Below are 22,851 nucleotides of genomic sequence, written 5' to 3'. Positions count from 1 at the left end.
TTTTTTTACATTTAACACTATATGGCAAAGGAATAAATGGATTGGAACTCATTATTCCTTCAGTTAAGACACTAAAATAAGATTGCAGGGAATGCTAAGGGTTTACAAAGATTTGTCCATTTGTTGCTCACTGTATATGAACTTTAAAAAAAGAATATAAACAAGTTTGACTGTAGTTGATCATTCAGGAAAAGTACAGTTTGCCACGGTCTATGATGCAAATGATGTTTGGGATATTCCTAACCTTTTGTGTTCATGCACACAACTGTGCAGTTATGTTCTTCTTCCTTTTAAATCTCAATGATAGTCAGCCTCAAAAAAACAACACAGAATTCCAGCTAAACTCCACAGGTATATACACTCAGTGGCCACTTTAATAGGTACACCTGCTTGTTAACGCAGATAGCCTGCTCCTCCAAACAGAAAATCATGTGGCTGCAACTCAATATATAAAGCATGCACGCATGGTGAAGATGTTTAGTTGTTGTTAGACCAAACATTAGAATGGGTGATATAACAATGATCTAAGAGCCTTTGACCATGGTATGATCGTTGGTGCCAGATTTGTTGGTTCCATAATCTCAGAAACAGCAGCCCGTTTGGAATTTTCACACCCTACAGTCTTTATAGTTTACAGAGAATTGTGCGATAAATGAAAAACATCCAGTCAGCAGCAGTTCGGTGGACGAAAACACTTTGTTAATGACAGAGGTCAGAGGAGAATGGGCAAACTCGTTCAAGTTAACAGAAAGACAACAAATTCCAAAAAAAAAACTGCTGTTTACAACAGTGGTGTGGAGAAGGGCACGTCTGAATCCACAACGTGCCAACCTAGAAGTGGATGGGCTACAGCAGTAGAAGACCACGCCAGGTTCCACTCCTGTCGGCTAACAACAGGAAGATGAGGCTACACTACATGAACACCAAAACTGGATGACTGAAGGTTGAAAAAACATTGCCTGGTCTGACAAATCTTGACCAAATCCAGGTCTGCTGCAAGATACAGATGGTGGGGTCAGGATTTGGCGTAAACAGCAGGAATCCATGGATCCATCCTGCCTTGTGTCAATGGCGCAGGCAGGTGGTGGTGTAATGATGTGGGGAATGTTTTCTTGGCACACATTAGGCTGCTTAGTACCTACTGAGCATCATTTGAATTCCACAGCATCCCTAAGCATTGTTGCTGACCATGTGCTTCCCTTTTTGGGCACAGCAGGATAATGCACCATGTCACAAAGCACACATCATCTCAAATTGGTTCCATGAACATGGCCGTGACTTTAGTTTACTCCAATGGCCCACAAATAACCCAGATCTCAATCCACCTTTGGGATAAGGTGGAACAGGCTGTTCGCAGCAAAAATCAGCAGGAACGGCATGGTGCCATCGACTCAGGACGGACTAAAATCCCTAAGGAATGTTTCCAGCACCTTGTTGAATCCATGCCGCAAATAATGTAGGCTACTCTGGGGGCAAGAGGGGTTCCTACCCTGTACTAGGTAGGTGCACCTAATCAAGTGGCTGCAGAGTGTATACATATAATTTAAAAAATATATCTGATAATATATACATTATATATGTAAAAATTAAGAAATGTTTCATTTTAGGAAGGACATAAGCAACATAAATTAGTGACTGCACTTTTCTGGTGCCTGAACTGCTGTGTTCAGACTAAGTTTAGGGCTAGCTGGCGAGGGGAGTAGGGGCTTTGTAGGCAAACTGTAGGTCAACTGAAAACAGATCAACCACAAAAACAATGCAATTACTTTCCCTTTAGACACAGACTTAGTTATACCTCAGTAACAAAATAAATAAAATGCAACAAACAAAAAAAGAAACAATTGTGGTTACAATGCATTCGTCAAATTCAGTTTAGGCACAAGTCAACTTTCCACCTGGAGAGCTGAGAGGATCGCCACAGTTTCTGATTGTTCAGACGACACGCTGCTTGCAAACGGAACGATACGTGCTGGAGTGCACACATGGGCAGAAGTTCTCTGATCATGGCTGGGAGTGTTCACAGGGAGTTGGGGGGTCGCCAGTAGGGTCATTTTTTCCCAATCTTGAGATTGCTTTCTTTGAAATGTATTTATTTATTCTTGTTTCAAGTGGTGTGTCTTTTCAGATCTGTGTCACAAATTGTGAGTCCTGCCTGTCCTTGGGAAGTAAAGGAGCCCACCATGTCATACAGAACTGCTCCGGATCCTGTGGGTCTGTGGAGAGAGGAGAAAGAAAATCTTCAGCAATGACACACACTTCAGACGAGTCTGCATGGCCAAGACGAAGAGAAATGGATTGGAAATGGAAAATGGAAACCGGATTGCTCTATCAAGTGTACAAATCGTCACAAAGTACAATCATAATACAAATACTTGCACTTTATGCCCCCCCCCCACCACCACCACCACCACGAAAACAGTTTTTCCTCAAATAGAGAAACGTTTTGAGTTGTGTGGAGTGAGCCCCTGGGCACTGTGCTGTACCTGGCTGCTCCTCAGAGGTGGCCCATAGGGTTGGATGCGTCAGTTAGGCCATGGACCGCCGGGTGTCCCTGCTGGGGATCTGCGGACACACTGGACACCTTCTCCTCTTCCCTCCTCTTAAGACAGGCTGCTTTTGGGTTCAGGTTCCGTTCTGTCAGTTACCAAAAACATCAATTTCACTGTCTGGAAACACAGCAAGAGGCATCCAAAACAGAGTGATCCACCCCCCCTATTTAATATACTGCTGGTTCCCCTTTCCAACTTCCTCCAAACTCTTCTTCCTCTCACTCACACCCAGTCTCTGGTGAAACCTCAAAATCTGACTTTCATAAAAAGGTCATTAAGGATTGCACAAGGAAGGGGCCCCTAATGTAAGAGAGCACCCCCATGGACTAACCTCTGACTTGCTGTTCTAGGCTCAATATTACAGCCACGGCCTGGTGCAGGATAAGCAGCTTGGTCTGCGGCTTCTCGCTCTTCAGGTGCAACTGGCACATGCGGCCCAGCTCCTTGAAGGCCTCATTGATGTCTCGAACCCGCAGCCGCTCACGTGCGTTGTTGGCCATCCTCCTCTCCCGCTCACGCTCCGCCTTTTGCTCCGGGTTCAGATCCTCGTCCTCATTGATGCTGCTACAGGAGGCATGGGCCACGCACACGCACACAGTGCACTAATCAGTCTTCAGCTGTCTTATTTGGATGACCCATCATCATTGAAAATTGTATCCTGTGGTGTTGAGCTAGAACCTGTGACTTTGTCTCATGCCAACGTAAGGTTTGCAACCACCAGAAAAGACTGCCCAGCTGTTTCCACTGTCCCGAGAAATTTACCTTGTTCGCGTTCCCCCTCGGGGGGTCTTGATGTCCCTTTTTTCGCTCTCGTCATCAGACTTGAGGTCATCAGAGGAGTGGTTGTCATGCATGTCGTCCTTGTCCTGGCTTTCCATCTTCAGCTCCAGGGCAGCCGCTACTTTACCGGCCAGCCCACCCGCCAGACCTGCAGCACACAACAGCCAGGTAACCAGCATGCTACGCATCATGGAATGTCCCACGTCACAATTACTTAAAAAAAATGACAAGCCATTCAAGCTGTCTGACTTGAACTATACCAGGTACCCAGAGAGGCCCAAACAAAATGTCCCGGATTCTATCAACATTCATACTTTACCTCATAACTGAAAGCAGGTTCGTTCTTTTCATCACAACTTTACAAATGCATTTGGCATGTTTGGAAATGCCAGATTAATTACCCAATCTGTGTTTGTGAGGAAAAACATCAAACAATCTCAACTAATAGCGAGCCAAATAAATAAAAAATGTTGAATGAATCCAATCCATTGTTCCAGACTGTGTCTTTATGTTATTTAAACAGACATGATAAAAGAAATGGGATCCAATGGGCAATAGACTACACTTTGCGTGAAGACTCTTCAGAACAGAAGGAAGCAGGGAAAGGGGCAGTATGTGGGTTGAGAGTGAGGACGGACTGCAGTGGCCCGCAGCGACTGACCTCTGAAGATGTCGGCCTGGTGGTTCAGGTCAGAGCTGGCATTGGGGCCTGCACCAGGCAGCCCGGTGTGATTGCTGGTGGCTTCGTCCCGGTTAGCTCCAACCTGTCAGAGCCAAGACCAACCATACACAATCATCACTAGTCCCTCCACATAATCCAAGCTGAAGATGAAGAGGAGATCTGAACAGAAGTGAATATGACCAGCAAAAGTATAGCACTGCAAGACAGCCACAGACACACACGCACACATACCCATACCCAAACAAAATGCATTTTATGGTATCTGAAGTAGCCCAGAACAGGACCTGCCCAATAAGCTAAAACGTTTTGACAAAACAGCGAGACCTTGCAGAATTCACAACTGAAACGGCCTTGGTTTTCTCAAGCTGGCCTTCCCTCAGACACATTCAGGGCAGCCAAACAGAAAGAACAACCTTCACAAGTTTGGTTCCAGTCACTGACAGAAAGTTGAACTTTTTGAAACTATTGGAAAGGATACAGGTGCCTGTGCCAGTGCTCCGCTCAAACACTTGGGGGTGCTTTAGCTCTGCAGTTCATCACTGTCATTAGTAATGCAATGTGTGCACTCTGGAAGAATGCACGTTCTCTTTTAAAACAGTGCATATTCATTCCACTTAAGTATGCATCAGTGCACTATCTGGGAAACTGAGGATTGCTCAGTGCATGTAAAAAATGAAATCAATTATGAACACAACAAATGACAATGACCATTCCATGAGCCATTGGTCGTAAGTGTAAATAAGCTGAACCAACGCAAAATATCATAAAGCAGCGGCCAGCCTGCATTGACCCTGCAAAACATACCACATCGCAGTAACTACTTACAACCCCGGCACGCAGCAATAAATAAAAAGGTTCAATAAATGTGTAGGAGGCTTGCTGATAGAGACAGAACTGGACACTAGAAGAGGATGTGCAGCATTCAATCTGACCTATGAATGATCCGAACGGATGTATTTAACCTACAATTCTCAGCGTATGTGCAAGCTTAAAAAATGAATATGAACTGGCCCATAATCCTGCGTCCTAGGATAAGCCCCCTCCCTTTCCTGAGGGAGGCCCAGGGCTCTTCGATTCTGACTGCCGCAGCCTGGGGGCCAGGAAGTGATGCAATGTTTTCATAGCTGCATGCAGCTCATATTCTCAACTTTTAATAACATCTTCATTTCACGTCGCATAATCACATAATACAATTCCTTTTTATCACATTTGAGTTGTTCGTAATCATATACATTTTTTCATAAATGTGCAGTTTTTTATGCATTGCTTTGAGGAATAAATGTGGGGGTGGCCATTGGAGGGAGGGTGGGGTTAGTCTGAGGAGGAGGGAGGTGGGGTTGGTCTGTGTGGGAGTTATTCTTGGGAGGATAAAGGATAAAGGGGTAGGATTGACTTTACGTTCCTCTGATGCAATGCGATTCCAAGTCACTGCTGGCCCGGTTAACCTTGGTGACCCTCAACACCTCCCCCTTCTCCCACACGTTAATCTCTGCTGCACTCTCAACAGGTGTCCAAACAAATCTTGTCTCGGCCGGGAGGAGGAGAGTGGGGGCCAGGCAGGGAGTGATAGGGGCAGCCAGGGAGGAACTGGGGACGTTTTTAAAGGCTTGAGTTCATTACCATACAGCTGAGAACTCCTGTCTGGGTGTGTGGACTGTGGGGGCTTCAGATACACAATCGTACATCCAAATGCTTCAGTTCCAAAGTTGTAGGAACACAGTGTGAATGGAAAAAAAGCTTGTCAAAATAAAAGCCCGCAGCAAGGCCAAAATAAGCTCACAGCCTTTCCCACAACCTGCACCTCCACAGTAAAAGCTGTGTTTACTCAGGCATGGCCACCCTCGTCTCAGGCTACACAGACATGACCTGTGAAACATGACCCCGGTGACAGAGATGACCTGGCACATGGGACTTCTATTTTGATGACATCTGTAATTATAATGTATAAGTTTAACTATTTCAGCGCGAATAGATACAGCAGAACAAAACTGCAGGAAAATTATTTTATTTCTGAAAAAAGAGGAAATGGATCAATAAATGATATAGACCATGCTGATTTCCTGTATTACTAAAGCAGAGATACTTCGGATGTAGATTAAAACGTCTAAACAATCCTTTTAATTTGTGTCATTGCAGATACTATACAAGATCCAGACCCCTGCAGAGACAGGAGTAAATAACTTTCTCTGTGAGTATGACACGAGGACGATATAAAACTAAGGACTGCATGGGGAACAATCTCACAGGGTATATTCATTTGAGGAATATGTCCACCGAATGTCACTATAAAAAATGAAATACTATGTTGTTAAAGTGATTTAGCTGATTTACCTATTTATTCCTCAACCTGACAACCCCTACAAGGTAATACTGAGAACATATATACAGCCACCAAGGAAAGACTGAAGAATGAAGTGACTGGTTATCAGCTCGGCTCATCTGTACAGAAGAAAATATTTACACAAATCTCAGGGGTAATTTAATTTCCAGGTTTGCACGATTCACTTGAGTGTAGATTTACCTGGCAAAGACAAGTAACCTAAATATGGGGAATGAAGGAAAATCAACAACTAATTAATGGAATAATAATCTGGCAAAACCCTTTTTTCAGTTTGTGGAGCTATAGGAAAAATGCATTATGTAAAAACAGTTCTCCCTACATGCTTGTGCAGTTAACATACAAATGCGCTATATAAACCATTCACTTTAAGCTAAAACCCTGCAATTAATTCAGAATATGTATGACTAAACATGGAACCAATCAAATTATGCACAGAGTGACGGTACAACAATTATTCAACCCTAATCATTTTCATAAGAGGTAAGACTGTGTCCTCACCTGCAGGGGAGCCTGTCGGTTTTCATTTTGCTAAGGGGAACACTTTTGATTAAAGAGCGAGGATGAGGCTGATATGATAAACAGGCAAACACACTCTGAGCATGCATCTCTCTCCTGCCTGCTTTCCCCTGCAAGTCTCTAAACCTCTATCCGCATCTCTGCCTCCCTGCGTCTCTCTGAATGGACCAGCTGAACTTGCGAGATGCATTTACGTATAATCTCGGAGCATCTTAATCCTCTCCTTCACCCCTCCCTAACCCCAGCACCCTTCCTTCACTGATTTCTGGGAAGAAGAGAGAATGAATAATTTTACATCGCCTGGGGATTAATGTAAAAACTGCTTCCTTCATTGTTACTTTAAGCGCAGCTGCGCTCAAATCCACTCTCTCTCCTCTCTTCAGTCAGACGAGCAGAAGTTGATGAGAAGCGAAAATGCATTCGCTGTGTTTGGCCTTGCGTTCCTCCACTCCCTACACCCAGCAAGAGTTTACCGGACAAACATTTTCCAGACCAGAGTGAAAGAAATTCAAGTCCATCTTGCCTGCTTTTCCCATTGGCTCTGTATATTCTATTTCAAGGAGAAAAGGCCTTCTGCCAGCCATTACGTGTGTGGAAAATATGCACGTACAAGCTAAACTGCTCTCCATGGAAAAGGTTTGGTTTCTGCACATGGTGACGGATCTGTTCCGCTGGCCATGAGATTTCCTTTTACACACACAGACACACACACACTCACTCTCTCTCGCTCATCTTTAATTAAATACAAGTGTAGGCAGGTGTCTGCTGCTAGTTCAATGAATACTGGATTTGTTACAGAAACATTTTGACAACCCAAAATACCAAAAATAACTTTTGGGTCATTATGAGAAATAAATTTTAGATTTTGTCGAATGTAGATACACGATGCTTGTTGATAAATAATTATACCTTTTACAAAACTCTAGCTGTGTAATATACATTATATTGAAAAGATGTGGAATGGTCAGTTTACCAACACCCCGTCCTCCCAAAACAAAAAAAATGCAGTTATTCAGTACTCCTGATCAACTTCTTTGAGACAATTACCATCGATGCTGTTCGACTGGCGACCAATCCCGATGCAGGGAAGTTTGCTCCGATGGCTGCAATTGGCCCATTGTGCGCTTGTCCCAGGAGGCTGTGTATGTCACTGGGCAGACTGGTGGTCGAGCCCACTGCATGGTTTCGTAGGACATTGATGGCGTCGTCCAGTCTGTCCAGACGGTCCTCCATCCGAGACTGCGTGTGCGTGTGTGGGGAGGGGGGGTCAGAAAGACAGCAAGAACAAGGGAGGACACAAAAAAGGAGGGAGACACAAAGAGGAGACAGGTTACGACATGCACATTTGGAGAGAACAAAAAGAAAAGTGAAAACTGATACTGGATGATGTGGTCTCAACAAACTGGCAACAAAATGGGACAAAATGGAGCTAAAAAGAAATTAATGATGTGACTGAACACAAACAAGTTGGGTGGGACCAAACCCAGAAAAAAGCAGTGACGGCAGCCATTTAAACCTGAAAAGAGGGGTGCTAATATGGGGGAGTGGCCTCGGCTACAAATTGGAAAACTGGATTTTTTCACCCTCGAGTCTTTTGAGGCACCATGACCATTAATTTGGTAAGATGCTTGGTAATTGTGGTAAGCTGATTACTGTGCATCTTTGGCAAGCTCAAATGGCAGCGCATAAATAAATTATAACAAAGCACTGTGACAGAAACATGAATTCTGCAAAATGTACAATCTGGGCCTAGCCTGTAAAATGAAAATGAAATAAATATGTGAAGAAGCACACAAGGATGGGTAATATCATTATCAGAAAGGCAGTAATACCTCACAGACATCCTTTAAGAAGGACATGGCATCTTGCAGATGCTCATGAAGTTGCTGATGAACTCGATTTTTCTGGCAAAAGTCAGGATAGGAACAGGAAGCGAAAAGCATTTAGACCACTCAGGAACAGAGACCACCATGCCAAGCATCACCCTCTTAGTCTCAATACAAAAACAGGAACAATTACTACTTGCTGATCATCACCCCTCCAAACCTCTTTCCCAATAAATACTGCCTTCTGTCAGGTATACCTCATACTCAATGCAGGTGTAGACAGCCTAAACTGTTTATGGTCTGCTATCCAGCTGTGTGCCCACTTCTGAAATTCAAATTCAACTTCAACAAGCCAGAAAAAAACTGGTAGCTAGCTGTCAGAACATGTTTTTGAAATAGTGTGGACCATCTGGGTTCTGCAAATTAACTCTATACCATAAAAATTATGTGAGCACCGAGAATTAATAGCAGTTTAACTTGTGTTTTCCACATATTGTGATGCATGTGAATGCAGTGAAGCCCTTTGGACAGGTTAAACTTTAAACAATTTAAACTTAAGGCTTTCACAGTTCTGTGCTGGTTTTAAACACACTTCATTTAAGCAGTTTACTACAGAGTCAGTAAAGGAGCCAAGACAGTAAGCGCAAGCTTCCTGTGGGAGCCAGGCAAAGCGGGAAGCCCATTGGTCAGGCTAATTAGGACACGCCCCATTTCTCCAGCCAGCATCCCTGGAATTGATTTGGCCAATCGGGTGGAAAGTAGATGGAACAGAAATGTTTGGTTCCCCTTCCACCACTGCGAATGCACGCTGTGAAAAATGCTAAATATTTATGACTGCGCTGTGCTGGGCCGGGCCGGGCCGGGCCTGGGTGTGAGCTGGACGCAGTGGGAACACGGTCTCTGGCGCGGGTGGCTTCGTTCCCCACACGGGCCAGAGAATCTGAGAGCAGAGGTTCAGCAGCTTGCAACAGCTGTCTCCCCCAGCCAGGCCCGAGGAGAGTGGAACAGATGGTGGGAGACGCCCCAAGGCCCAGCTATTGTTCTGCCCCGACTCATGCCCCCCCCCCCCACACCCCCACATTTCTCAGCAAGGAATTTCTATGTAATGCTAACCCTTCCATATTCTCCCAGTGTGCCCTCCGCAAAAACCAATCGACTTTGAGACTGTCCATTAAAAAGTGCTCAAGGGTGGTGCGTGGGGGGGAGGGGCAGGGCCTTACCAGCGAGTGCAGGGAGCTCTCGTAGGGGGGGGAGGAGGGAGCCTGTCCGGCTGCTCTGGACCACTGGTTGGTGCCTGCAGAGAGAGAGAGGGAGACAGAAAGAGAGCGAGAGTGAGGACACTATGTTAACCACCTTATATGGCTGGTTCACTCAAAGGAAAGGTTATTAAGACTCTCAAACGCTTTTATATATTTCTCACATTTTCTCGGTTTCAAATTCCTCACTCCCTTTGGCTAGACCGCATCCTGTACTGTGAGACAGTGGGTGGACAGCCAATACCGGCCCCGTCTGTAGCACATTTCGCCATGTGCTGCACCGCGCTGTTAATGAACCTTCTGATGAAAAAGCTCTGCTGCTAAAAGTTCAGGCGTGAAGCAGCCTCATAAGGGACAGAGGTACAGCATCAGAACCACAGACACAAAGCCCTGCCATTGCTCAGTTGTTGAAAACCAACAATGCAAACATCAACACCCACAGCCTACTCCCCAGCTGGGCGAAGATAAGGCGCACACTTGGCTTGTGAGGTTCATTACAGATTCATTTTGAACACACTTTCCATTTAGAAAATGCAGGTGAAAGAAGCCAAGTGAAGGAAAATGCAACTGAGGATTATTTCTGGTCATGAAAAGACTATTTACTATCATTTTAAATTAGACTAGGTCATTTTGCATTCAGAATGCCTTTACTTGACCTTGAATCATGGTTTTTCAGACACAGATTAAATAACAGAAATTTTGATATTAAACTACTAAATTACTATAATTTATTAGTGTAATTTTATTAGTTTTTTGTCAAAATAAATAAATACTGAAACTACATTTACACAATTCATAGTTCATGTGGAATGATAAAAATAACGATGATATGTAAACTGGCAAACAAAGTGAAGAGGAAATACTGGCTTGCATGTAAGCCATAGTGTATTAAAACAGCTCACACACCTTTCATGCTGATTGTAAATAGAACAAACCTCCCATGTAATAATAGTTCATAAAAAAAAGTGTTGGAAGGCGAGTGTACATAACATGGGCAAGACGAACGCACTAGTCCTTGCAACAATTAGAGTAATCTATGAACCCAGAGTTTGTTTAGGTTATCGGTTTTATTTGATTTAAGTTCTGCCCCACCCCCTCACCCCTCCTTCGCAGCAAAAAACTCAGAAACAAACCCGATTAAACATCCCATTTTTTCCCTCACAGAACTGTTAGGTTACAAACTTTCCGACAATTAATTTTCACGAACGTAAGCATAATCAGCATCTGAGGGAATTCTGGTTTGAACAGAGGCTTTTAAAAAACGCAGACTTTAATTAACATGCGATTAAAAGTTACTCCAGGACAGGAAAGAGCGGTGGATCTGTGCCATCTCAGCTTCTCCCTGGTGTGAATGAAGGCATTCTTTAATACCTACACCCTTACTGGGCAGTTTGAAAAATTAGTCTGGGTTTTCACTACCTGCCTGAAATGGAGATTTGTTTTTATTGCTTTACCAGAGAGTGAAAGCAATTATGCATGAATTAAGGACCTAATCCAAACGAACAGATGGACGTATTTGAAGCTAATCTGAACTTCATACCGAATTATGTATGACCCTCTAAATATAACTCTTAATTAAAAAAGGAAAAATAAGTAAGTCTTGATTCTGATTGCTAAAAACAACACACACTGCCCTGAAAATTCTCAAGTGCACTTTCCAAATAATGCAAAGTCAGGTACTTGTACAGACACAGGAGGAAACTAGTGAGAATTTCACATATTTTTCTTAATGCAGAAAAACCAACAAGGGGTTGTTATGACAACGGTTATACATCAAAGTTCTGGCTCATTCTGGCTCAAAGGGAGGATTCTATTTGTTCTTTAAAGCGAGAGGGGGGAGAAGCATATTCCTTTCAGACTGGATGTGCACTTCTCACAGGAAAAGCTGATGGACAGAAGAAAGAGCGGCCGCCGTTTTAATGAGACGGGCCGCTCGGAGAGGGTTCAGCGCGGGCGTCAGGGGCGGGGCTTATGCAGAAACACGCCCTCTCGCAACCCTGCCCATTACGGCACACGCTCCAAAAAACCTTTACCAGACTCCACCCACTGTGGAGCTCACCGCCATGGGTGTGCTCACATGAGAGAGAGAACATGAGTGATTTCATCAACACGTTAAAAGACACCAATCACGCAATGTCACTGGCCTCAACAAAGCCCACACTGAATTCTGGATAAGGATACCGCACACAGCCCAGAGAAAGCTCTGTTTCCAGGAATAGAAAACCCACACCTAACAACTGCATTTAGCGCAGAACCATTATAGAAAGTGTGTTGCCCTGGTGTTCATTAACAGGGTTTTCCAATCTCTGCAGCTGTCCCCGTAGCACAGTGCTAATGATAAAATACAGAGACGGCAGACCCTTGCAGTCAGCTTCGTTTTGCTAACAGGTCAGAAGTTAATATTCTCTTCCGCGTGAGCACTGACTGAGACAAATGGCCCATTCATTTCTCCACAACATAGCAAGCTATGATAACCTCATCAGTAGCATCTCAGGAATACTGCAGAACATTGTTACCATGCTAGACCTGGCCTGTACAGGGATGTCAACAAGGTGGAGAAAAAGTTGGGGGGAGGAGGAGGGGGTGCTATGACCTCAGTGTCAACTGAAAATTCTGTGACATCAACAGGGTCCCACCCCAGCCACCTCCAGTGAAACCAGAGGCTGACCGCAGACTGCTCCGCTCCATGGGGGGACCAGCTGCCTGTGGACCGGGGCAACAGCTGAGGACGGGGGGGAATATTTGGGGGTAAGTGGCTGGGCCGGGGGACGGTTGGGTGGGGCGCACAGAGAGACAGCTGTCTGCACTACATCACCCTCTGGTTGAACAAAGCACAACTGCTCCTTTGCAACAGCAGTAAGCTGTGGTCTCACGGCTGGGTGGGGTGTGTTACTGGGGCTCTGCCCTGCCCCTCTGTACCCTACCTGCTGTGCCAGTCGTGCCTGGAGCGCCCGCTGCTCCTGCCAGAGGCGATGGAGATCCCACAGGCGTAGACGGGTTTGATGGAAAACTGCTGTTGGTGTGATCAGGTGAATAAATCTGATGAGAGAGAGAGAGAGAGAAATATCAGTACCAAAACAACTCTCAAAAGCCAAACTTGTTATTTCAACACTTTTTTAACAGCAGATGTTAACCACCCTTATAGCCAGCTTGTAGACAAAATTGGCTCATCAATTCTGATCCTTTTACTACCCGCGAGTGTATAAAGACGCTCTGAGCATGCATATGGGCCTTTAACAACATGAGCCAGCACCTCCTGCAGCTCCTTCAAAACCCGCGGCGCACATAACTCACCCTGACACGGCCCACAGCCCACGGGATCCCTCTCCCTCCCTGCACCCCTTCTATTCCTTTCTTTTTTTAGATTACGAGGGATCTGCAAATCCTGAAACTTTACTTTCTTCCATATATACATCATCCTGCCATCAAAAAGCACCACTCCCCACCCTACAACAACCCAAAATTTGTCACCTAAAACAAACTCAGAAGGGAAAAGACAATGACTCCAAAACATGCTGCAAAAAAACAGGTAGAACACTGAATACCGGTGACAGCTGGCTGTTAAATCCAATTAATACAATCGAACATTCCCTTTAATACACCCCATCCGCTACACAGTCCAACACCGCCAGATATGGAGAAAGAGGGGGGCGGGGCATGCTGGACACAGCCCAGGAGAACACAGGGCTTCATCAGCTTCGCTTATTATATCATTCATTCATCTACATGAGCACAGCAGCACGACCCCTGACCTCTGACCCCTGACTATTTTCCCTCAGTGGAGCAGTTTCCCCAGAGTGTGGTTCGGGGCTCAGCACGGGAGGCCCGGGCGAGGTTATTGATGAGCTCTAATAAAATCGCGGTCATATGATCCTCACAAGGCGACCGGGCCGGTAATGGCAGCCCACGTGGGACGAGCGACCCGTCGGGCCCTAACCCGCCAAACAAAGCACTCTCTGTGACAAAAGGTGACCTGGACATGCAGGCGGGTCCAGATCCTTTATCATCCTGCCGCTCTCTGCGCCGGCCTAGCGCCCCTCTCCAAGTCTGCCACAGAGACAGGCATGGGAGTTCAAAGTCGTCCAAGTTCTCTCAAAGCTCAGATAGAGAGAAAATTCCATAGGCTGCTATATGAGAAGGGCTGTGTTTGTTTAGGCACTAGCAGGATTAATGTTTCTAGAGCTTCCATGTTTCCTCATTTGATAAGAGGATATTTTTCCACATAATGGCGAACATCTCATGGAAACTAGGGCATTCAATTTCGATCCAACTAATTAGCCCTCAGACAAACGGCGTGTCTAGGAGGATTTTCTCGATGAGCTGCTCAATCAAGTGACAAAAATGTGTGGAACCACATAAAGCCCATTTCACTTTCAACAACACGAGGAAATGCAGTTATTAATAAGTTCTTCTCATTCCATCCTGAACCTCATGGTTTAGCGCATCAATCAAATTGTTTTGAAATCCTGAAAGACTTGATGATTGCATCACGTTGTCATGGCGGTGGTGGGTGGTGGCCCATGTCAAAAGACAAAATAACTCATGATAATTGGGGTATCTCTTTTCCACATCAACCACAGTTTTGTGCGAGTGGCACATATCACTGCACTAAATCCAAACTTTAAAATCACTCGGATTAAAACCATTGTTGATTGTTGATATGCAGCGACAAACTGTGAACATAATCTCATGCTCTGCATGTTCTTACAAAAGAACAATGAAAGGAGCTGGCAGCCAGGAGTACGTGGTGAGTTTGCTGGATCGATTTTTCTTTCTTTTTAAGCACCTGTAATTTTTATGGCAGTGACTCCTGACCTCTAATGAGTGACCTCACCCTTTCACTACCCCCATCCCCCCCAACCCGGCACTTTGTGCTGTACCCAAACAGTAACAGCGCTCGTTTTACAACAACAAATAAGGCTCCGCCCCCCCATCAGTCACGCTCCCCCGGGCAGTAGGGGGCCAATCAGCAGGGCCTGTCCAAAAGGGCGGAGGACAAAGGCTGCACAATGGGCAGCCCGCAGAGCTGAACCGCTGCGCTCATAAATCCCCCTCCCCAAACCCAGCCATGTCCATTTCACAGCAGCTTTCTCATGCTAATGGGATAGAGTCTGCAAATATAAAAAGACTTAATTTGTGATTATTGTGCCCCTTTTCTCCCCTTTGAACGTGTGTGCCAGTGTGGGATTAGTCTACTTGTTCCATATTTTGTATTCTTTTTTTTTTTTGTTGTTGTTGGTATATTTAGCTTTTTTTTTTGGTATATTTTTCTCTCTACTGTACCCCCCTTCTCCTTATGTTTTAAAAGGAAGCAAGAAATCTTTTATTTAAAAAAGATGTGTGGAGCCATTCACGTAAGCATTATGAGCAGTCAAGAAAGAGTCGTTCCCACCTGCTTTATCCATGGAGAATTTTGGCCCCAAAGTCTTGATATTCACAAGAGACTAATATTCACAAAAGTTTTTATGTACAATTCTCTTTCTTGTATACTCTGAGAAGGTTCCAGTAGGACCTCAATTATCCAGGCTTAGGCCCAAAATGCATTCAAAAAACATATCCTCTGGCCCTGCAGGTGTACTCACATATACTCTTCAGTATAGCACTGAATACCCGCCAGAACAACAAAGGTGGCTTCTTTTGATCTCTGAAGCTGGGCATTATATCACCGCACGGTATCAAATGTTCAGAAACCAAGCCGCCAAACTCTCAAAAATAGTTTGGTTTTAGGAGGCCGCCGTGACCGTTTCTGCTTTTGGAGAAACAGGAGAACGGTGGCTGGGCTGCGGGCTCATTCTGAGAACCCCACGGTTACAGACGGCCTCGATCTAGCAAGGGGCGGAAACCCTCAAACTGCCTCAAAGCGTTGCCACAGTATCGGCGATTTCAACTAGAAAAACGACCGCAATCAAGCCGTCACAGAAGCCTGTGATTTTGGCTTGTTTGACTTGTGACCCCTTCCTGCTTGAGACACAATCGCTCGTCCCATCAGCGAAGCCCTGGTTGCCCGTCGGTGGTTTTTGGCCTCCCGCCTTTCACAGGGCGTGGTCTCGCGGCCACTCGTCTGAGCGCGGGGCTGCTTTGGAATCCCTCGCCATCTCCCTGACAGACGTGATTTATGTAAAGGAATAGACTGACCCGGCTGCTCCTGCCAAGCAACAACTACGGGGTGACAAAGCTCGCGTTGCCTTGGAAACCAAGGCCCACCCAGCCCTGCCTGGGGAAAATCAGCCTACACACCCCAGCCCCCCCCTCACTCAGTAAGACCAACAGGCCCCTACCTTCCTGCACCCCCACCCCCAAAAACCAAAACACGTCTCTACCCTCCTGTACCCTGCAAAACCAACATGCCCCTACCCTCCTTCACCCGCCCCAGACCAACACTCCCCTACCCTTCTGCACCCCCCAAACCAACACTCCCCTACCCTTCTGCACCCCCCCAAACCAACACTCCCTTACCTTCTGGTACGCCCCCAAATCAACACCCTCCTACCCTCCTGTACCCCCCCCAAGACCACCATGTCCCAGCCTCATTCTGGTAGTGAGGAGTGAGGGACGAGGGGAAAGAAAGGAAGGAGAAGAGGGGAGAGGAGCAAGGAGCAGGCAGAGGGGTCTCCGTGTGAAAGGGACAGAAAGGCAGGACTCACTGAAGCCAGGGCCTTCCCAAGCGCATCTCCAGTCTGTGAGTTTCCAGTGCTGTTCCCCCGGGTCCCTGCGGCGGCGGCGGCGGCTGCAGCTACCGCTGCTGCTGAAACACCAGCGACACTCACAGTCAAACCGCTGATAAATCCCTTCACTTCCCGCTGAGCCCAGCAGGACACGGGCCTGCGCAACGCGGCTGGCTTACCCATGACGTTCTCCGTGGCGTTGACGGGCGGAGTGTGCGACGCGCTGACGAAGGGTGAAGTGCTGGCGTTGTTACGGTGGAAGCTGGACATGGGAGGAAGACTGGGGTTGATGTCTGTCGGGGAGACGGAGTGCGCTGGGTAGGTCTGGACAATGGAAGAGATTACAGCATTACAACGGTGTTAGGGCACACAGGGCTCTGTGTGTGTGCGTGTATGTGTTTGTGCCTGTGTTATGTGAGGGTGTGTTTGTGTGTGTATGTGAGGGTGTGTGTATGTTTGTGTGCTTGAGCATGTTTCCAGCTGTATCGTCGTTATTTAGGAATGACAAATATGATGCATAAATATGGCTTGAGAATACACTGGTATAATGTAGTCTTCTCAAACAAGACGTTTGTAAATAAAAAGTCAGGATGTCAGATGGCCTACGTACACAGATAACTGGATGCTGCAGGGGGCAGTGATTTAGCTTTGAATATCCTGGTTTGTATTTTACTCCATTCCGCGTTGTTTCAGTAACTAGTGTTTGGATGAAAATACTAATTTGTGTCCTAGATGTCTGTGTGCATCACACACACACACAGCACCAGGCCTGCATCAGCCACTGTGACACACACAGCACCTCCAGTGAGCAGATAGCCCAGGACACAGAGATGGCACCCCGATACGGGGGCCAGGCGGCAGACACAAAAGGGGGGGGGGGGGGGGGCAGCGCCTCGCGCCGATGATAAAGCAGACAGGGCCGCGATAAAGCAGGGGCGGCCAGCCACGAGCGGCAATCTGACACACATCTACCGCTGTCCAGGGAGCGCTGCGCAGGGAGGCGCTGATCCGCCGCGGCGATACGCGATCTGACAGCAGCGCAGCACGCTCCCGGGGCAGCACTGCTGGAACACGGGGTGCAGGACGCGCGCGCGGGACCATCAAACCATCCCTCTTTTCCCAAAAACAGCAAGAACCCTTTTCATCTCAGCTTTTCGGCTGCCATGAAAGTAACAGACAGCAACACCACCACCAGCGCGCACATAGGCCGAAAAAAAAAAAAACTACAGCTGGAGATGAGTGAATGCCTTCAGGCCAGCGTGGTTACGTTACCGCTTAAATCCAGGCGTCTCAGCTTTGAGGCTTTATCTTTATGACCAAAAAATGCATTTCTAAAAATGGAGAGCAGCACACCTAAGCCCTCGCTCAGAGCCCAGCAGTACATACTGGTTTTGGATGTCACCCGCTCCTCTTAATGAAGGCCGTTCGATTGAGATCTTCACCGAAGCCTGATCTGGATGTGACCCAGCCTGACATTTCCTCCCCTATATAAATCTTGTGTTAAAAGACACATTGTGGCAATGGCTGTTCGTCATGTTATCAGCAACAGGAGACCTTCCGGCAGGGAGAGAGCTGGTTGCACGTACTCCAGAAAGTGCGAGCAATCGACTCCCAGCAATGCACAGAGAGCCCTAACGATCCGGTGATGTCACTGGGGCTGCAACCCAGCGTGAAAAGAATGCCTTTCCGCATAAGCACATATAATCATAAATCCCATCAAATCATACGTCCTGACCACCTTCCACCCGTGAGTGAGTTGGTACCCTCGAGCAAGTCAGAATTTTTCTGCGCATTTCTGTCAATCTAATTCAATGAGCCTGTCTGGAACAGAGCCTGAGGCACAGCGTGTCCCCAGACCAGGGCTGAGAAATGCCTCCCCAGACGGCCACACTGTTCACTGCCCGAATGTAAACAGCACACCGTGTTACCACGATGATAATTACACATTAGAACGGAGAGCAAAAAACAAGCCACGTCTAAAAAAACCAAAACAGACATTAACCCTGCAAGGCTAGCTTCACTAAATGGGGGAAATGGGAGGGGGTAAGGTGTTCAGCGTGTTCCGCTTCGGTCCGCACGGCCACGCCTGTGGTCTTACCAGGCGGTCGTGCGAGTGCATGTTGCCGTAGTTTCCCGGCTGCGACATGTGAGATGAGGAACCTCCCAGAATTCCACCGTAGCCGGGCTGGCTGATCCCATTGGATGAGCTCCAGGGGTCAGAGGAGTTTTGGGTCCCATCTAAATCAGCAAAACATTTTTAAAAAAGAGTCACGTAAAGCTATTTTAAAATCACTCATGGGATATCAGATCAAGTGATGTCTATTTACGAGTCCCACATTCAGTATTTCTTAAGTTTAATTAAAGGAAAGAGAACACACAGTTCCTTTCATGTAGAGTTCCACTCATGAAAATATGCTGAAAACCATGTTTTGGCTTTAAAAAAAAGGACCAGCGCTGCTTAGTTCGTAAAAATTTGGGCAGGTTTCTGGACCCAGGCCACGGCCTCCCTCCCCCCCGTCTCACCCCTCCCCCTCTCTGTGCAAAGGGCTGGCTTGCGTGGGGTTATCCTGGAAATCTGGTCTGAGTGAAACACAAGCCGTGTCCGGAGCACAGCTGAGAAAACAGCAGGCTCCGCTCGGCTAATTGCGAGGACCTTGAGCGCAGCCTGGCTCGCCGCGAGGCCGGGACTCGGATTCCACACAGACCCCAGAGCGCTGCTCTGTCCTTGGGAAACAGAAGCCCTCCGCCTCCACACAGCGCTCCCTTTCCCTGAGTGTGATTAGCGCAAGGCCAGCACTGCAGCTACGATGTGCACAGACTCACACGCGCCTGCTCTGCTGGAACCTTCTTCATGTTCCCCCCCCCCTTACAGTTTTTAATTCCTCAGTCTGACCGGTATTCCAGCACAAAGCTTTTTTTACAGTGCGTAGTCTGTAGACATCAACGCAACAAGGAGAGACAAAAAACATACACAACCACACACTACTGTATTTGCATACTGACGGCAGAAAAATTAATCTAAATGCACGCTGCAGTCCAAAATCAACCTTCAAGGCAAATATCAAACAATGCACCCTAATAGAAAAAACTAGAGGGGGGGGGTGCTCATTAGTAAACACACTTTGTAAATTGGAGGTTGAATAACTTAAAAATGATCAAACTATAAAAGTCTGGACAGGCACGTGGACACTGGTCTTCTCGTGAAAGTGCAGGACAGAGATAAGAGCTCACTCACCGAAGAAAGTGCTTGCAAACATGCTGCTGGGAGGCTTGGCTGGTGGGAACGTGGGAGAATCTCTGCTAAAGTCCTCCGAGTTTGGAGACGGTGCATAAACCTGCCAAATGAAAATTAGGAACACCATCAACACTGCAGTCCTGTATTTAAATCCGTTTGTCCACTTCCTTTTAATTCTGTTTTGCATCTATTCAGTGGCCTGGGATTCCAACACAAGGACGAATGACAAACTAATCCGCCTGGTTCACCTGACAAATCATTTCTGACAGGAGCTGTGAAAACAGACACAGAAAGTGATCTGTTTTAACAGCCTATTTTTGAAGAAGAGGAGGATGAGATGAAGCCAACGCAGCAATCTGACGCACAATTAAGAGTGACCATTACAATCCATGAGCCAGAGATCAGGTAAGCTCCTGATCCAGATTTAGGGACGTTTACCAAGTGAATCCCTACTTTCATCCTCCTGCCTGATTCCCCAACATGTGAACAGTAGTTCTCATTTCTTTGACGAAAAGTTCATCTTTTTCATTAATCCATGTGAAAAACAACAAAATATTAAAGAGAACTTTTTTTTTTCAAAAGATGGTGGAAAATACTACAGTTTACACTTCCTTGTCTGGCTTCCAGACAAGCCCATCGGAAGCCCCCCAGAACAGCCCCAGGGGCTTACCGAACTAAAGCAAACCCACGCTTCTTACGTCTTGCACCAAACCAGCGCGGGAAAGCCTCCCCACCACCCTCAGATAGGTTACAGGTGTTGTGTTGCGGGCATATGCTCCAGTACTCAAGTGTCAGGAGGAAATGCATCACTGCTGGTAGAGAACACATAACGGCAAACTTGCTTTGTTTTCATTACAGATCATCCCAGACTATTAATTCAAATATTCAATGTAACTGTATTTTAACCCTTGGAAGAGGGTTTTCTGCAATGTTTTTTTTTCAAAATTCAGTGAAGTCAGTGAATTAGAACATTGCTTTCAGTAACCAGGAGTGATTGTTACATCAGCATTAGAATGTACAGTTAAGAAGATTCTAATCACACCATGGAATGTTAACATTAGATGCTTGAAAAAAATCCCCCAATAGAACACATAAAAAGACTGGGTGGGAAATGGGCGGGTTTTTCATTTGAGCCGTTTAATTTCAGCTGCAGAGAAACAGGGGCGCAGCACTGTGCTGCGGTAGCCATGTTGGGTGGAGCAGGGTACCAACGCAATGTGGGGCACAAGCAATGCGGTCCCGCTGACTTCACGCGCTCCAGATGGACGGGCTGGTTCCCCCTCATGCCACAGAGAGTGAGGCTAGTCTCTGTCGTTTACCGAAAAAACCCACACAAAGCGCAAGCAGGCCTCCGCGGTCATCTGATTACCTGCGACAGGCAGCTCCTCCCCCTTTGTGACCGAGCTGTCACATCAAGCGCATGAGTGCACCGTTCAGCTTAAGGACACGACTTACCTGCAGCACTAAATACAGCAGAAGGGATTTACAGTCGCGTGCCACGTGTCTGTAATTAAGTGCATTTAACACTTGGACAGAGAAACGCATCCCTTTTATTTCCTTTGAAAGGACTTATAAAACATTTATAGTAAAAATCTACGCGCTTCCTTATGTGTTTTCAGTCTACCATTAAAAGTAAGATGTAGTAGCTTGGCTGTTTTATAACAGTTAAGAAAAGCAGGCCTATTTATTTCCGTAATTCTATGCATTGACTTCCCTCACATGCTAGACTCATTTTGCATCTGGACGTGCAAAGTCACGGTTATTTCATAACTGCTTCAGTAATTTAGTAATCTAATCCGAATGCTTAAACTGCTCTCTTTTCAGCCAGACATACTGTGGAAAGGACATTCGTTTCCACAAACACACACACACACACACACACACATACACACGCCTGGCCCACACCTGCTCCCTCCCTGTGCGCTTTGATGTGCTAGTGGAAATGAGCATGGACGTCCCTGAGCATCGCGGAGGGCCCTGACAGTGGGCAGCGGGGCCTGGCTGAGGCAGTGCATCACCTCCCTGTGAAGCTGACCAGTCAAAAGCTCCCCTTGGCCCGTGGGCCACTCCCACACCGATCCCAGGTCAACACAGAGGAGGGGGCTGGGCTTTGCCCCCCCCCCCACCCGTCTAAGCCTGAATGGGTAGCATATGGCGGAGGATAAAGCTAATTGTCCTCTTTAGCCTCGGCTAACCAGCCGACCCATTAATATACCCTCCCAAACAAACGGGCGATCGCCCCACCCCCCTAACCCAAAACTCCCGCCGCCTGATCCTCCAGCCCCTTGAGGAGCACCCATCACCATGGCGTTTCCTTTTATGATGCCACTGATTACAGAGCTGTCACTCAGTGCACACAGAACACGCCCCCCCTCCCCCCAAGTCTCTGGTGCTTCTTCTCATTGTGGTTGTTTTGTCTTTTCTGCAAGCTTCTCAACTCTTACTTTATGCACAATCGCTAATTTTGTAGATGCAGTCTGGGTTTGAAGTTTACAGTATAGCTTTTTGCTTTAAAAAGTAAACATTGTCAAACCCCAACGTTTCTTCTCCTTCCTGTTCACCCCTGCTTCCTGAGACACCTGCCTCTCACCAAAACACACTTTACATTACAGCATAACAAGAGGAAACCGTTAAAACAGTCAACACATGGATATATATTACAAGATAAGGGAATGCTTCCAAATAGGATTATGAACAAAACCAGGGTGGGAAGGGGGGGGGGCAATCTTGCCTTATAGAAGCTCAAAGAAATGGGCTGCAAGTGACAGCATGTCCCTCCTAGTCAATAATTCCAATCAGAATCTGTCTGCAGGCTATTCTTTACCACAAGGAAATCTACACACTTATTAGTGCAAAACACATACAGCTCTGACACAATAGCCTTCATTTGCAGCCATGGCCTTTCCTGTCAGCACTTGTTCAAAATTGGGGACCACTACCAGTAACCTTCCCTTAGAAACTAGCTGGTTGAATTACTTAGTTTGCTGAGTTAATACAGTGT

At 46.4% G+C, this 22,851-nt stretch overlaps 1 protein-coding gene across 5 annotated transcripts in view; it reads right to left on the bottom strand.

Moving 5' to 3' along the window:
• Window positions 1–1,216: 1,216 nt before the first annotated feature.
• Window positions 1,217–22,851, bottom strand: part of LOC135242184 (transcription factor 12-like) — a 96,462-nt gene continuing 74,827 nt past the window's right edge. For 3 of the 5 annotated variants that reach the window (XM_064313146.1, XM_064313147.1, XM_064313150.1), the window contains 13 exons: window positions 19,851–19,950; window positions 18,714–18,853; window positions 16,795–16,939; window positions 16,595–16,695; window positions 12,875–12,989; window positions 9,915–9,988; window positions 8,701–8,772; window positions 7,916–8,107; window positions 3,991–4,093; window positions 3,312–3,477; window positions 2,881–3,113; window positions 2,484–2,634; window positions 1,217–2,213 (listed from right to left, as the gene is read on the bottom strand). In XM_064313146.1, the coding sequence (XP_064169216.1) occupies window positions 2,495–2,634; window positions 2,881–3,113; window positions 3,312–3,477; window positions 3,991–4,093; window positions 7,916–8,107; window positions 8,701–8,772; window positions 9,915–9,988; window positions 12,875–12,989; window positions 16,595–16,695; window positions 16,795–16,939; window positions 18,714–18,853; window positions 19,851–19,950 (1,581 nt within the window). In that variant the 3' untranslated portion in view covers window positions 1,217–2,213; window positions 2,484–2,494. The remainder of the gene's footprint in view (window positions 2,214–2,483; window positions 2,635–2,880; window positions 3,114–3,311; window positions 3,478–3,990; window positions 4,094–7,915; window positions 8,108–8,700; window positions 8,773–9,914; window positions 9,989–12,874; window positions 12,990–16,594; window positions 16,696–16,794; window positions 16,940–18,713; window positions 18,854–19,850; window positions 19,951–22,851) is intronic. The other 2 variants (XM_064313148.1, XM_064313149.1) reach the window with 2 other exon arrangements.

Source organism: Anguilla rostrata, chromosome 16 (assembly GCF_018555375.3).
Source record: "Anguilla rostrata isolate EN2019 chromosome 16, ASM1855537v3, whole genome shotgun sequence".
NCBI classification, from domain to species: Eukaryota; Metazoa; Chordata; class Actinopteri; order Anguilliformes; family Anguillidae; genus Anguilla; species Anguilla rostrata.
The sequence above is the reverse complement of the archived record's forward strand: the minus strand, read 5'-3'. Positions and strand labels throughout refer to the sequence as shown.